We start from the raw sequence: 17814 nt of genomic DNA, 5'->3' as shown, positions 1-17814 counted from the left end.
GTTATTATCAAAATGGGTGAAATTGAAGTAAACTATGGTTCTACTTTACCTACTGAATCATTAAAGGTAATTGCAGAAAGTGTGGGTATTGGAAATTTATCTGACGATGCAGCTAAAGAAATATCAGATTCCGCCACTTATCGTCTGAAATTAGTATTACAAGTAAGAACATATTTAAATAATTTTAAATGTATCTATTATGATCATCACTCAAGGGGTAAAGATATTTTTAAAATCAAAGATCTTTGTGCTAAAATATAAAGTTACACCTATACTCCTTATATTTTCTTAGATCACTTAAAAAGATATTTAATAATATAAGAGCTTAACTAGCAGCTAGCATTGAATTATATATTTATTTTAATAAATCCATTTATCTTTAAAACTTAACAAATACGTTATTTTTTTTAACACTAAATTCATATTTATGTAAGTAGTAGATACATCAATCACAACCTAATAATAAAACTGAATCAACCCTTTTTTTTTATGCTAAGTAGTTCATTGGAATTGCAGAATAAAAATCCAAGAATACAATATTACACTTATAGCCATATGAAAGTTATAGAATAAAAATGTTTTAAATGCTTACAGTGCTTTATATTTTTAATATTTAATTACAAATATATAAGTGTAGATAATAGATTTTTTATTTTTTATCCAATGTTAAAAACATAATTAAGTCTAATTATTTTTAAAAGTTTTACTTATATGTTATACAAAAGATTTTTTTTTTTATAAGATATTTTTATCATACAGTCTATAAAACAGTTTACAATAAGCATAAGTTATGTAATAATTTTTTTTATTATATGGTTGTTGAAGATGTTTGGAATGAAGAGGCACCTATGGTGGTACTTCATCATCTTATCTAGTTGATTTTAGTTATCTAGTAGATCACGGCATCAGTTACGCTTTAATTGTCTACAAGGATCGCCAGGGATGGTAGGTTTTAAGAGGTCGGTGACAAGGGGGTTTGGGTGGTTTTGCAGGCGGAAATAAAATTTTTTGTACAATGTTATGGTGACTTTTTGAATGAGAAGAATCTAAAGATCTTGATGGAATATGAGATTAGTTACATAGTAAGAAGCTTTAGTGATTTAACGAATACATTTAGATTAAAATGTTTGTATACAGTTTAGATAGGAAAATTTGGTTGAGCCCCATAGTTAGATCATGTATGTCCAAATGGGTTTAAGTAGGGTTTTTTAGATTAGAATTGTATTAATTAATTTTAGGTGTTTTGAAGTGAAAAGAGATCTGAATAGTCAGAATCTGTTATTTAGGAAGGTTCATACATAAGATTAAATAATAAAATAAAATAATTGCCTACTTTATTAATTTTATTACTTTATCATAGAAAAACTTTTAATGTATAAAATATTTCAATTAGTCAATAAATGTATAAATTGTGTTTATGAACCCATTGCAGTTAAAATAAGTATATATATTATCTTATATTGTGAAAAGTACACACTACACTTTTCACGTCAATAACATTTAAAGTTCTCAAAATATCAGAAAACATAATTTTCATTTAAGGAACTTTTTTCCAAGGTTCTTCATACAAAATTATTTTTTCTCTGGAGATTTTATTCCATTTACTAGTTAAATTTTACTATCTCATATTATATACTTTACTACATATACTGCTCATTTTTTATACAGCTTAAACATTAATGTGTTATTGTTCTTAGGAAAGCAAAAAGTTTATGATGCATTCTAATAGGTGCAAATTATTACCTTCAGACATTGATAACGCTTTAAAAGTTTTCGGTATTGAAGTAAGTTATATTAATTTATTAATTATCATAATTTTAAATAAATAAAATAGTAAATATTTAAATAATTATTTTACTATGAATTTGATTATATATTTTACAATTAAAATGCTATGAATCTAGAGACCTGTCAAGATTGAATTAGTAAATTAAATATTCATATCATTATTTTCATCAAAATGTCCTGTTTATTACCCATTTTTCATACTATAAAAAAAATTTAAATAATAACTATATTATTACTTAATATTATTATAACTGATTATCACTTAAAGTTAATAGATAATGCATACTGTATCTTTTGATGATTGAAAAGAACAATAATGTAGTTATTAAGTAAAAAAAAATATAATATGTAATTAACTTATATATTTTAAGAAACCAATATTAAAATTAACTTGTCCCTTACCAAATAAAGATTTCCTATACTTATTGTTGTATTACTCAAGTTTCACATGACATTTTTTAAAGGTTTAACATAGTTTTAAGATAGACTATAGATACATAATATACAGATGTTTTTTTAATTTTAAATTCTAGTAACCTTAAGCTTAGACAACAGAAATGTATTATTTTCTTGTGCTTGCTTTATCAAAATACATGTTGACCTCACTCATTTTATGTACTGCCAAGATAATATAAAATTCAAAGTAGACCCATAAGTTATCCTATTAAACTTTAAAATTGTATATAATTATATAATTATAGCAATAAATGCTTGGAAGAATATTTGATTATAGATTCTATAGTTTAAAATTATAAATATAATGTATAAAACTAGTGATGTAAAATGACAATTTAGAAATGAAATTATAATGACAAAGATTTCTTTAGCCTATTCACAATTATTGTTAAATACTATTGTTATACTTTTAGCCTATATATGGATTTCATGCTAAAGAACATGTACCATTTAGATATGCATCTGGTGGTGGACGAGAATTGCATTTCATTGATGATAAAGATATTGATCTTATTGAATTTGTTAATGCTCCTTTGGCTAAGTTGCCTTTAGAAATCAGCATTCGATGTTAGTATCATTACATAGAATTAAAAATTAATACTTAATTAATATTAAATTTTTAGGCCACTGGCTTGCTATTGACGGAGTTCAACCAACTGTACCAGAAAATCCTCCTTCTGTATCCAAAGATGTTCAAAAACTTGAATGTGTAGATCCTTTAAACAAATTAAAAAAACCTATTGATAAAGAAGTTTCTGGACGACCATCTACTGGGTAAAATTATCTAGCCAATATGAAAAAAAAATATTAAAATCTGTTTTTTTTTTGTTTAGAAAAGCTCAAAAGTTACGTAATGTCGAAACTGTTCATGTGAAACAATTAGCAACGCATGAGTTATCAGTTGAACAACAGCTTTATTATAAGGAAATTACAGAAGCTTGTGTTGGATCGGATGAATCTCGAAGGGCTGTATGTATTTTAATAAAAATTTGTTTTATGATATAGTTCATTTTACAGTATATTCCTTTTCTCAGTCCAAGATAATTTATTGTGTAATAAATGACAGAATTCTAAAGTGAAGCTTTAAACAAATTCCCAATGATAAATGGTTTTTACTTGTAATTGATTCCTTCCAAATAATGTATGGTTATAATAATTTTGTGCATATGAACAAAATTATGTTACTGTTACAAATACAAGTTACTAACAACTAATTACAGTGGAGCGTCGATTATCCGCACTAATTGGGACCGAAGGGGGTGCGAATAATCGATTTGTGCGGATAATCAAACAACCAATGAAAATGTTAATATAAAGTTAAAAACTAATTTATTAGATATAATACTAAATATAATATTCATACATAATATAAAAAATATAATATATTTATTTGAAATAATAATCAATTTTTTTTTTCACTTCCGATGAACTTCTTTTATTATAAATAAATTATAAAATTCATAAATAATCTCGCATTTTATAATATAACATTATATATATATTTATATATAACATTATAGTACACGATAAAACATAACAAATGATAAAATTAAATTAAATTAAACTAAAAATAAATTTGTACTCAATAATTTTGTAGTGCGGTTAATCGACGCTCCACTATGTGTAAATTACTTGACCAATTTCAATAAAATTTATATTGGTAGATTTCTTGAAGCTTCTTTTTTCAATCCCTATATACTATTACAAGATGGGTAGTATATGAATTTTGTTTTGGCTTTAAAAAATCAAATATTTTTTATTTAAATAAATAATTACCTTAAGTTACATTATATTACTTAAAATTATTAACACATTGACTGCTATATGATCACCTGCAGTTATTCAATAGGTATTTATTAAACGCCAATCATATTTTTCAATGTTTTCCAAATTTGTATATATTATATATTTGAAAAAAAAAATGTATTATAGGCACCTATACCAAAAATATTGTATTAATTACCACTATGCCACGATCCTTATTTTGGTGCATTATTGTAGCGCTATAGAAAAGTTAATAATATAAAAGTAAATTAATTTATGGTCGCTGGCAGTCATGTGGCATGGCAATAATGATGAACTATGGGCGCCGGCAGTTAACCTGTTAAAAATTTGGTAAATTTTTCAATTTTTTACACACAAAATAAAACCTGTTTCACATAGTATTTAGATGATTATGGACGAAGAAATTTACTGTTTCTATTAACCTGAAATAGTTTCACTATGAATGAATAATAATAAAATAATGGAAAATTTAATACAGTTGAACTAATTAATTTTTTCAGGAAGCTCTTCAAAGTTTAGCATCTGACCCTGGCCTTCACGAAATGTTACCTCGCATGTGTACATTTATTGCAGAAGGAGTAAAAGTAAATGTTGTTCAAAATAATTTAGCATTGCTAATTTATTTAATGAGAATGGTCAAAGCATTATTGGATAACCCAGCTCTTTATTTAGAAAAATATGTAAGTTTAATGACATATTATATTATTACGTAATTTATTATAATTTAATTATAAAATTATGGTTTAGCTACATGAAATTATCCCTTCTGTTGTTACTTGTGTTGTAAGTAAACAATTGTGCATGAGACCAGAAATTGACAATCATTGGGCTTTGAGAGATTTTGCCTCTCGCTTAATGGCACAAATTTGTAAAATGTTTAATACACCAACAAACAATGTACAAACTCGTATAACTAGAGTATTTACAAATGCTACTAATTCAGATAAAACCGCTCTTCCATCAGTATATGGTGCACTTGAAGGTATATGCAAATAGCCATATGTTTTAAACATATAATTAACCAAATTAAATATTTCAGGTTTAGCAGAGTTAGGAACAGAAACAATAAAAGTCTTTGTCATTCCCAGAGTACACATGATATCTGATAGACTAGACTCACCAGAAGTTACTCAGAATAATGTTGATAGAATATCTGGAAACCAAATTAAACACTTACTTTGTGTAATTTTTTAACTTAAATTTAATCACATTTCTCATAAATATTTATTCAATTAGCTTGTATTGCTTCAGAAAATATTGACTCCAGTGTTAAAAATAACACATTCGCCACCAGATAATTTAGAAGAATACAAAAAAGAATTTGGATCTGTTGGTGTACAATTGCATGCTGCTGTATGTAAAGCTCGTGTAACAACTACTACCCAAAGTACAAGCAACCAAACTGTAACACAAACAAGTAAATAAATGAATTTTAATAAAATATAAATGCTTGTTTGTTTTATATTTAATTATTAATATTAAATTAAATATATATAGATACACAGTCTAGAACAGTTGTTGGTCGACCTGTTGCACAAACCACAAGTAACACAGGAAATCCTCAAAAATATGTTCTCATGTCTCAACGACCTGTTGTTACACAAGTAAATTATTAGATTTCTCTGATATAAATTATCAATTTATCATATTTTTGATTTTTAACTATTTTTGTTTTCAGACTCCACCCAATAAAACTGTTTATATATCTCAACAAAGTATAAAATCAGAATTTCAAGATCCTAGTAATTGAATGTTGAGTTAAACAAACTTTTTTTTTTTTTTAAATAGGTTATTTATTTAATGAGCTTAATTATAAATCTTAAAAATGATGTAAAACAAAAATAAATTAGAAGAAAAATTATTGATGTAAATTTGTAAACAGTTTGTCATACCTTTAAACTGGTTAGAACCAATTTTATTGGAGAAGGTAAATGAATGAAAACAATAACTACATTTAGTTACTTTATAGTTTATAGAATGAAAACAAAATATTTAACTATTGTTAATTTTAATTTTCAAAAAAAGTTTTTAATAATTAATTAATGATTATTATAAATTTTTGTATTTTTTTGGACTTGAAAACAATCTCTATCCATTTTCTTGAATTGTATTACTAGTACAGCAGTACCTAGTCAACTTAAGTTAATATAAAATCATGAAATTACCCTTTAAATAGTAAAAATTGTACATTGATAAATAATATTCATAGTAAACAGTTATATAACCTTTAGTAAGAAATATTTGCAGACATACCTTCTATTACCATTTAAAAAACTACATTATGTGCTGATATTAAATATTACACTCAATATCAAGCAAGTTGTATAATTTCTATTAGTGCTTAATTACTTTAACACTTTTTATTGTTATCTATATGAGTAAAATATAAATTTCTCATACAAATTGACTAGCATCTTTTTTTTAGTATGCCTAAATTACACTAATCACAGTTTTTTTTTAATTTTATTCAAATGCTTACTTATTAGTCTTTGTTTCATATAATTGACTACAACGTTCATCGTTATCAATATTCTTTTTCAAATAAATTATATTTCAGCTATTTTTAGTTAAAATAGTTTTACGCTATAAATATTCAACATACTGAACTTCATCTGCAATTACTTTTCTATTTAGATCTTATTTTTGTTGTAGATTTATTTATTATTATTATTATTATTATTATTATTAATATAATTATTATGTATTATTATCAAAACATGAACATGCTTAGAAAAAAAAAAAACAGACAAAATATAAAAAAATGCCATAAGTAAACACGTAATGGTAACTGAATGATATTTAAGAATATAATACACAATATATATCAACAAAATTAATTTGTAACAATAGCATTTAACATTTAAATATTATCAATTGATCAGATGTTCTACCTTCAATTCTTTATCATGTTTAAGTTGTATAACTGTCAATAGGTCACACATTGGGCTAGTCTCCAAAATAATAGTAAATATATACTATACACTTGGTTATAAAAAAATGTTTATTTAAAAAAAACATAATTAACTAATATTTTAATTTAATAAGCAGTTTTAAATAATTTCAAAACAGGATAAATATTAACCAGCTTTTTAAATCTTTTTTTTTAACTAAAAACAACAGAACTAGACAGTGATAATAAAAAAAACCATTGACATAATAATCATTTTGGTTTGAAACATTGCAGTTAGTATATCAATTAACTCTACATTTTGTCACTTTAAATATCTAAAATAAATTCTATGAATTATGCAGATACCATAAAATAACATTATTTTACCAATTTTGTGATTGAACATTAATTATTAATAACATCTTTTTTAATAATTAATTTAATTGTTACTGAAGATGTTTAAGTACAAACATTTGGTAAGTAAATTATTAGATATTTATGTTAAATGTAGAGGCAAGTTTTTTATTATGTTTTGACAAAATTTATCATACTAATAAATATTTTTTAAGAGTAACACATCAATATTTTATATTCATGCAAAATAAATAATTTTTTTTACACCATTTAAACAATAAAATTAAATACTTATTCAAGAACCTCGTGTGTTTATTTTTTATTCAAATATACTATTATAATAATTGGTACAATATAAATCAGTATTAAAAAAAAAAAATTTGTTGACACTTGACACTGACTATTAATAAATATGTTTATCACTTACTAGTAACTACTTAAGTACTATTGTATGAAATTGGTACATCTTTAAAATGCCCAAGTTAACAATAGATCAGGCTGTATATTGAAATAAAAAAGGAAAGGCAAAATGTACATTTATATCAACTATATCAAACATGAGCACCTACATCAATAAATGTATTACTTATTAAAACAATAAAAATTAGCATAAAATCACATCAACATTATTAAATGTAGAAACTACATTTAACTTTAATATACTATAAATTAAAACATAAATATAATAACTTTTGATTATAATTCTACTTTATTATCTGTTTTTGGACACAGTTGCATAACATTAGTACAAATAGAATGAACAATGTGATTATCATTTCCAGACTTGATTATGCTTATGAGATCTTCTTCAATATCATTAACAATGTCCTCACAATAATACTGTAAACTTTTATTCAGATCAGAGTCTTGAACCACATCCACCTCACTCATCAATGGGTTCATTTGGCCATCTAGTAACAATGGCATAACTGTCAACGTGCCATTCTTCTTAAATGTAGCGCGTACATAATCATTCATCTTTTCACACACAGAATCCATAACTTCTGTTAAATATAATTGTGACCGAGCTAGTGGAATAGTATGTTTTATTTGATTACCACTGCCATCCAATCGAAAATTAGAAACTTGCACAATGTTTGATGGATCCACAGAACTAACATTACGTTGAATTTCCTCAACAAGACGACAACACACTTCACATTTTAAATTTGAAGTTTCAATGGCTATACACGACATTAATAATGCAAAAAGTATGTATAAATATTTTGATAAAGCCATTTTTGGCAAAATATTTTTACTAAACTCAAACTAACAATAATCTGTGTCAATAAATAATTGATCTGTGTTTTGGCTCTAGGTAGCTAATTTAAAAACAAAAAATAACAAAAGAAACTATAGCCAGATATTAGTCAATATAAATTGTTAATACTTATAAATAAAAACTAAATTAATCAACAAATCACAGAAATTGTGACTAAAATTCATATGGAAACTTACAAGTCACAAATACTGCAACGCTAACCTAGTAACTATTAAAGTAGAACTGATGTCACGTCTGAAAAATAATAAATAACTAGTAGAATTAGCAGATAACATTTCTTTTATCTTTAAAATTCGAACAGGTTTGAGTGGTTAATGGTAGAATAGATTAATGGAGGGGACAAGATATCTTCTACGACTAAGTCATGGGTCGTATGAAAAATAAATTATGTGTAGTGGGAGGCGCTATGCCATGATATGTTTGGCATTGGAAAAAATATTCAAATATTGAATAAAATTAAAAATTTAGAAAATAAATAAACAATCTTGTAAAATACAATAAATACAAATTTACATATAAATTACTATTTATTATTTTTAATAACACGAAATGAAATTAAAAAACAAATTTTAAAATTAAATAGATATACCTTATATACCATAAAGTAACTCTGTACATATTGCATTATTAATCTAATTATGAAAATAGGATAATAACAATTCTTTCGTTCACTTACAAACTCAAGTGAAGCTATCAGCCATCCACTACAACCTAAATGTATTAACTATTAAGCCCTTCAATATCTCGCCGACTCAAGAAAGGAATAGACCCCACAACCAAATAGTGAGACAACCACCACCGGCTACTGCCTGAGACATGAAAAATATGCTCAGTTAAAACTGTTTATTTAATCCTAATATAACCAATACATTATATTACATTATTAATTATTATATTATTATTATTACATCTTAATTATATAAAAATGGAAAAATGTACATACCTATACACATCATTAGACTCAGATAGCAACTAATTGGGAATATCTTAAAACAATAAAAAATAAATAAAGAGTTATTAACAAATCTTATTAATTTATGTATGAGTGCTTAAAATATATACGTTTAATTGCTTTACAGTATTTATAAATAATTTGTTATTTTATTAACCATTTACTAAGATTTGTATAACTCCCCTCAGTCCCCTCCCTCCAATCGAAAATTTAGAATGCCCTTAAACTATTTTTTAGTTACTAAATTATACTATTGACTTTCATGCTTAATAAAAATACCATTTATTAATTCTGGGATGCATGAATAAATCATTAAACATTTAATGAATCAGTTAGTGAACTAATAGTCAATTAAACATGTACCTAAGAGAAGAAAAAAAATCAAAATCAAAAAATGAACTAAAAAATATCCAAGAAAAAAAGACCAAATATTACACATTTTATTTAATTTATAATTTATGAGTTTTTTATTTATTAAATCTGTATACTTATAATCTATATCATATACTTGAATTTATACCTATGTATACTTATCAATAAAAAAAAGCCGTAATTAAGTTTATCAAATCTATGTCATCATTAATTATTTATGTTCTGCAAATCACAATATGTTTTAAGTTCAGTAACGGCGTTATTTTACTTTTCAATAGAAGAGGCAAAATAAGTTTTGACTGGCTTAAATAGGTAACTTAAAAAAAAAATAAAAAATAAAATAGTTACGAATTAAAAGCTATGTAACACAGCTGGTATCTGCATATTTAAAACTGATTAATTTAAATAGAAAAAATTAATTAATTAAATAATTTATTATATGTATAATAATTACAAAAATATTTATTTTATTCATTATAAACATATTTTTATCATTATTAAATATGTTATTATTTTTACATTAACCTATGTATTGATTCATATTTTAATTAAATGTAAAAAAGAACAGAGTGATCTATCAAAAAATTAGGTATTTTTCTATAGGTTATATTGTAATATTTTATACACACAAATACACAATGATATTTTCAAATGCAATATGTTTCCGCCAAATATTAATTCAACCTATTGTATTACTAATAGTAATTTAAATTATTTAGCAATATCATAAAATAGATCATGTGATTAGTGATATAGGCTGATTGATTGTCTTTGGTTCTTGCTAAGAATGTTTTTTTTTTAACACATCCATTTGTCACTTATAGTGTACAAGTACAACCGAACGATACCCAGATGTCCAACTTTTTATTGGAAATGATACAAATAAATTTATTTATTATGCTATAATATTTAATAACATATAGGCATGTAGATACTGCACTAATATATAAATGTTGATAAACAAATAAATTGTAGGTACAAAACTGTTATAAAATCATACAGTCTATCATAATTAATGATTGTGGAGAAAATAATTTTTATACGGTAAAGAGAAAAAATAATTTAACTTAAGAACAGCTGGAGATATAATAAAATTTATTTCTATAGATACAATTTTCAATTTTGAAAAATTCTTTGATCATACAAAAAATATTAATTATTTATACAATTATATTGATAAATGATTAAAGATATACCTACCTATTATCGTTATGTTTTTTTCTCGTATACGGTATACTTCTCCTTAGTTAGTATACAGTCAAATTCGCTTATTACGATCTTCGAGGGACCAAGAGGTAAGAGAATCTGATCATTATAACCGAACTTTGTTATATCCGGATTATAAAATGTAACAACACATGATATAAAACCAACCAAATACATTGCTTGAAATCGTTTTACCGAGAATATCGTTGTAAACGGCATCGTTAAAAGCGAATTCGACTGTATTAATTTGCAAAACAGAAATAATTTGTATTGAGTTGAATAAAAAAGAAAATATATTTTTATTAAAATTTTAATTTTTTTAGTTAGTTTTTATATTTTTACGATTTCCAATAATGCGAATAAACAACTTGTATAATATTAAGCATTGAACGTTTTATGTTATGAACGTGCAGCTTATTAAATTGTCTGCAGCGACAATAATTTAAATATTCATTGTTTATCAATTATTATATAGAAAAATCTAAGACCGTGGCTTACTCTGAGTTTCTTATTTAACTCTGTATGTGTAGAATAAGAATAATTGCAAATTTAAATTTTTTCTCTTCTCACTGCAATAGAGCATTCAATAAAAATAATTGCTACCTATGGAGTATAGAATATAGTTTTATACTATAAAGTTGAATTTGTATACAAATATTAGAAATTTAAATTTAAATGAATACATTTTTTACATCATATTCATATTATCACAATAATATGAATTATTTAAAAACTAAAAATAACGATAGATGATGACGCACAGTGTTACCGTTTGTCCATTCGGAATTATGCAAAATAGTTTGCCAAAATAAAATCATATTTTCTACACAGATATTCTATGCCTGTAAGCTGCTGATAATGAAAAACGTGGTTAACCTTGGAGTGACTCACAGTTTCAAATTATACCGTGGTGTGATTAATCAGTGACGTTGACAAAACATGCGGTGTCGGTTGATAACATTTAACATTTCCGTGTCCACCGTCCGGACACCACCACTCCGGCAATAATGGCACAACCCAATTCGAAAAATGTTTGTGCAATTTTCTATGTGAGATTACCTATTCGAAGTTTAAACGGTTTACCAATTATCGCATCTACTAGTCACTTGGACCCGGTAGTTAATTTTATTTAGTAATTGGTTTATTGCCGTCCATACGACTATCTAGTTAAATTCAATTGTTGCAATTCGTAAATTTAAAGTGAACAATGTCAATTTACTATTGACTTGAACTCGTACATACCTATTATAATATAAAATTATTTTATGCGCAGTATTTTATTTGTTCCGTAAGTATGAAATATTGTTTGATTTTAGTACCTACTTGATGGTAACATAAGTCATTCATCATATTTTGTTATTAATGCTCTTACGTTGAATTATATCAACTAATGTTTTATTAATGTAATTAACGCCATATTTTCAGTAAGCATGTAGTATTTAATTAAAAAAATGTTCAGTAAAATCTTTATTTTTTTTTAAAGTCTAAAACTAAAATTTATATTAGATATTTAAAGATATAGTTTTGTACTAAATGTATTTGATGTTATGATTATGAAATTTTTAATTTTATTTTGATTTGAGGGTGGAATGGATTTTTTTTTATTAATTTTACAGTATATTTTTCACATATTTTTGGAAAACACCTTAATTAGTTAAATGTTTAGAAAAGGTATATCTAGCTTATATAGGCATTCAGTCTCAAATTTTATGTATTTAATTTCCATTAATTATTTAAAAAATATTGTAAATAACAATTTATTTTTCTATAATATATTATAGTAATATTATTTTTGATTAATTTGTGCTTTTATAAATCATTAATTTATAATTAAGTAAATTTTATATTTTACGAAGAACATTTTATTATTCATGATTAAATTTATTAAGTTTTGAAATTATTTGAATATGATGAAATAAATGTGATTAATTACAAATTTACAATGAAGGGTTACTAAGGATTAATTATTAAATAATTTCTTCAAATTTTTCATTGAAATAGGAAGAAGTAAGAACAGTTTAAAATATTAAAGAAATTATTTTAGTTTTAATTTAACACTATATTACTTATCAAAATATATGTATCTATGTTTTAATAGTTTAAAATTAGTTCAATTCTGTTGAATTATTTTTAAATTAATTAATTATTTTTATCATTGATTCAAATATTATTATTTAATAATAATTTTATAGTCAAAACACAAATATGTCTAAGAAAAGAACTAGAGATGTGGCTAATAATACAACTGAAGTAGAGATGCAAGTCAGTAATAAAAATGTAATACAAAAATGTGAACAATCTAAGTTACAAAATATTGCACCGGTATGTATCTTATTTAAGTACTTAAACTTATATATTATAAGTACAGGAACAAAATATTAGGCTTAAGTATACAAAAGTATGTACATTATGTTTTAATATTTAATTAGTCAATTTTAAAATGTGCCATTGTATATTTATGGTTGTAATCCTTAAGCTATCAAATACATTTTTTGAATCCTTAAGTTTCTTTTTAATGTTTGGATGTATTTTAATGTTCAATTTTCAATATTTGTTATTTATTAATTATGTAAACATCAAATTTATAGATATTTTGTTTCTAAAATATTATGTTTTCTTAATGCAATTGTTTGTGACTATTGTTCTGGCAGTTAATTATGATGAAAAATTAATTGGAAACCTTAATATTATTTAATTAGTAACTTGTTTTAATTTGTTACATTAATGTGAATTATATGTTGTTGACAATGCCACTTTGCACTACCTATGTTTGTATGGTGATATTGAATGTAGATTGATTACAATTATTGAACTATTTTTTGGTATTTTTAAAATGATAATTTATATAATTTAATATTAAAAACATATTTATAATTTAATAAACTTTAGATTAGTTCTACAATTGGGATTTTTTAATGACAAAGAGGCAATATAATATCTAGAATTATTATTGAAGCTAAGTTACCTATTTATTATTTACCTTGACATAATTTAATTAAAAACCTTCATAATTCATATAAAGAATAATAATTTTAAATTTAAATTAAATATTTTTATAAAACCAGTGGTTTAAGGAAACTAGTTGTACTTATTTGTATTCTTAAATAATAGTATAATTAATAGAGGATGTGAAATGTATGGTTATATAGAAATACAGAAAAATATTTTTCTATCTTAAAAAATATTTAATTTAGTTTTATCTTTATTAAAAATAATCTATTTTACCAATTCATATTAGTAGATACATGATTATTATTTAAATCTGTTTTTAAAATATCTTAATTAAACTTATTTTACAATTTTGAATGTTTTCAGTGAAAATATATTTACTTTATATAAACATACTATTTTTATCTGAATGACCTTTAATCAGATTTGGGAATTCATAATAATACTAATATTGGTGCTATTAACATTGCAATAAAATTCTAAAATACATTTTATATGTTAATTTAATATATTTTTTATGATTGTTTGGATTAAGTATTTTATAAATTAATTTTCAACTATAATGGCAAACACCATTATTAAGCTGTTCTTAATATACGATGGATATACTTAATCAAATGTTTTTTATAACATATATGTGTGTGTGCTTAATTTTCTTATTTTCTATTTAAAAATCATTTAATGATTTTTATTTTTTAAAATAATCTTGGTAAAAATTTGTGAAGAAAATTGTGTTGTAACAAAGTTATTACACATTGTTTTGACTGGTAAAAATGCTTATGTATTATTATTTTATTGGAAAGAGCAAGTAATGATAAATTATTTTAAAAATAATTGTATTATTATATTATTTCACAGTTTATATGATTACATTTAATTTTATAATACACAAATCCAACTGTGCCTAGTAATAATGAGAATATTAAATAGCAGTCGTAAGAATAAAAGTTAAGAATTTAAAAAAAATCATCGTAAATTTCAACCACATAACATATAGAAAATAGGTGCTAAAAATGTAATAAATTCTTTAAATCAAAATAAATAATAATAAAGTAAATGTGTATCAAAATGTTCCTTAAAATATGTATATACATAATAAATATTTATTTTTTTGTAAAATTATATTAAATATCTACCTATAATTTATTTTGTGTATATTACATAATGTATATAAATCATTTAAAAATATTTATAACCAATTTGTTAAGGTTAAATTAAATTAATACTTTGAATAAGAGGAATAATAAAAATTAAAATTGTTAAAGCTACCAAAACATTTAAAAAAAAAAAACATTCTTTTAGGAGTCATAATGCCATATTTCTCTAACTAAATATGATAAATTAATACTAAAATACCACTTTCAGTAATAAATTAAATACTAACAGCTTTCTACAATATTTTGATTTTAGTCAATTTTCAAACCTGCACCTTTTAGTACAGAAAAAGATGCAGTTGAAGAACGGAATGCTTGTGATTATAGTACAAAAATCACTATGGATATGGCCAATTCTGGCTTAGGTATGAACTATATTATAAAATATATGTATATACTGTATCATTATGTTCTATTTGATGTAAAATAGTTAAATGTTTATGATCACATTTTAATAATGAGACTTGAAAATCTATAACTTTTGAGTAAAGAAATGTTTTGAAAATTTTATATCCCCCTCATCAGTTTTTGTTTTAGAATTAGCATTGATTATAGAACATAATCAATGGAATTAGGAATAAAATGTAAAAAAAAACCTTATTTATTTTTAACCTATGACTTATTATCCATTTTTTTACCTCTGTTAATTGTATCTCATATTTATATACTAATAAAGACCTTTAAAAAATATCGTGAAATGGATATTTAGGTTTTCTGAAAATATTTTAATATTTTATGTGCTAAAACAGTACATAATGTAGACTGTTGCTATTAATATCACTATTATCTTTGATACAAACCATATTATGTCATTGATTTAAAAATTAAGGGTAATTTTTATGTGTTTATTTATATAAATATTATAATATTATAAATGTTGTGTATTGTCTTGGTTTGTTAAACTGTATACGTTTATTAAATTATCATTTATATTCATTAGTTCAATAAACTGATAAATTTATGAAGAAGTTTGAGTTTAGAAATACATTTTATCATGGTTATTTCACTTCTCTTATATACTTAAAATTAGCTTCTGTATCCATAAAGACGTTACCAAGTTATATTAAATATGACTATTTAGAACTTTGTAAGGCAAATTAATATTCCATATTAATAAATAAAAATATAAATCAAATTGACACTTAAGTGTATACTCTCATACTTCCTAAAAAAAATAAAGTATATAGAATTATGTTCATCTATAACTATAAAATTATCAACAGCTGAAATTTAATTTTTATTTTAGACAACATTTGTTATTTGCAGCTCCTCGAAGAATCAGGGTATATGCAGATGGGGTTTATGATATGTTCCATCAAGGCCATGCCAGGCAGTTAATGCAAGCAAAAACTGTATTCCAAAATGTTTACTTGATTGTTGGAGGTTAGTTTTTATCGCATAGTTGAAGTAATTGTGTTGTAGATAAATTGGAAATAATTTACAATCGTAAATGAATATTTTTTATAACTTTTTAGTATGCAGTGACAGTATCACACATACTTTTAAAGGAAAAACTGTAATGATTGATGAAGAAAGGTATGAAGCTGTTAGACATTGCCGTTATATAGATGAAGTTCTTAAAGATGCACCTTGGGAAATTGATGATCAATTTTTAATAGATAACAAAGTAATTTAAATTGTTACTGTCTTTTATTGAATTAGAAATGTGAGTTTAAAATTTTGCGTAGATTGATTTTGTTGCTCATGATGATATACCTTATATTAATGAAGATGGTGAAGATGTTTATAGAGGGCTTAAAGAAAAAGGTATGTTTGTAGGCACCCAAAGGACTGAGGGTGTATCAACGTCAGATGTTATTTCTCGAATAGTACGAGATTATGATATGTATGTTAGACGTAATCTTCAACGTGGATACAGTGCCAAAGATTTAAATGTATCTTATTTAAAGGTTAGATTTTTATATACATTATCTTATAAATATGAAACTTGTTAATAATGAATTGTATTTGACTTAGGAAAAAAAACTAAAACTTCAAAACAAGATGGAAGAACTTAAAGACCGTAGTAAGCGGGTAATGGGAACTATTGGTGAAAAAAGAGTAGATATGTTGCAACGATGGGAAGAAAAATCAAGAGATTTTATTGTTTCATTCTTATTGTTGTTTGGCCGAGATGGACCAATTGTAAGTTTAAAGTTTAGTGTCAAATTGCCTAAATATAATCAAGGGTCTTCTTTTAGTCTCATTTTTGGAAAGATAGTAAAGGTAAATTGTTACAAGCATTTTCTCCACCTGGAAGTCCAACTCCAAGTGGTCGTAACACTCCTGAATCATCTAGTTCATCTGAAGAAAACTTAAGGTAATTTTAAAGCTAAAATTGAATGAAATTATTAAAATATAATTAATAATGATTTAGGTCTCCACCTAGAAAATCTAGTAGAACTAAACGTTACTTGGATGACGATGATGATGATGATGATGATGATGATGATGAAGAAGAAGATGACTTGTTAAATAGATATAGCTATATAAATGGGGAAAAAAGCTCCAACTTCTAATAGTTATGTTAATGAATCACTTAAAAATAACCTATTAGTTTAATGCATTAAGGTTATTATTATGCACAAATGAAAAATGATTATTGTTAGAATAAATAATATTATAC

The 17814-nt window shown here is 24.0% G+C and overlaps 3 protein-coding genes across 3 annotated transcripts; 2 read left to right on the top strand and 1 right to left on the bottom strand.

Moving 5' to 3' along the window:
- The first annotated feature begins 12 nt into the window (after positions 1 to 12).
- LOC112591777 (transcription initiation factor TFIID subunit 6) lies at positions 13 to 5957 on the top strand. Its single transcript, XM_025335693.1, has 11 exons — positions 13 to 162; positions 1698 to 1784; positions 2658 to 2811; positions 2868 to 3018; positions 3078 to 3213; positions 4530 to 4709; positions 4777 to 5011; positions 5069 to 5211; positions 5281 to 5446; positions 5527 to 5633; positions 5708 to 5957. Exons 1-11 carry the CDS (start codon positions 13 to 15, stop codon positions 5777 to 5779), a joined length of 1581 nt encoding a protein of 526 aa, XP_025191478.1. The 3' UTR covers positions 5780 to 5957.
- A 1664-nt stretch (positions 5958 to 7621) lies between these two features.
- Positions 7622 to 8812, bottom strand: LOC112591789 (protein seele). Its single transcript, XM_025335711.1, has one exon. It carries the CDS (start codon positions 8510 to 8512, stop codon positions 7970 to 7972), a length of 543 nt encoding a protein of 180 aa, XP_025191496.1. The 5' UTR covers positions 8513 to 8812; the 3' UTR covers positions 7622 to 7969.
- Positions 8813 to 12016: 3204 nt separating this feature from the next.
- Positions 12017 to 17814, top strand: LOC112591783 (choline-phosphate cytidylyltransferase A-like). The gene is made up of 9 exons (XM_025335703.1): positions 12017 to 12373; positions 13278 to 13407; positions 15445 to 15553; positions 16455 to 16571; positions 16664 to 16815; positions 16877 to 17098; positions 17166 to 17333; positions 17390 to 17508; positions 17566 to 17814. The coding sequence occupies exons 1-9, from the start codon at positions 12351 to 12353 to the stop codon at positions 17705 to 17707; spliced, it is 1182 nt and encodes a 393-aa protein (XP_025191488.1). The 5' UTR covers positions 12017 to 12350; the 3' UTR covers positions 17708 to 17814.

This window comes from Melanaphis sacchari, unplaced genomic scaffold (genome assembly GCF_002803265.2).
Source record: "Melanaphis sacchari strain LSU unplaced genomic scaffold, SCAv2.0 Contig1439_pilon_pilon, whole genome shotgun sequence".
Taxonomy (NCBI): domain Eukaryota; kingdom Metazoa; phylum Arthropoda; class Insecta; order Hemiptera; family Aphididae; genus Melanaphis; species Melanaphis sacchari.
Note: the sequence above shows the minus strand (reverse complement) of the source record. Positions and strands in the feature narration are given on the sequence as shown.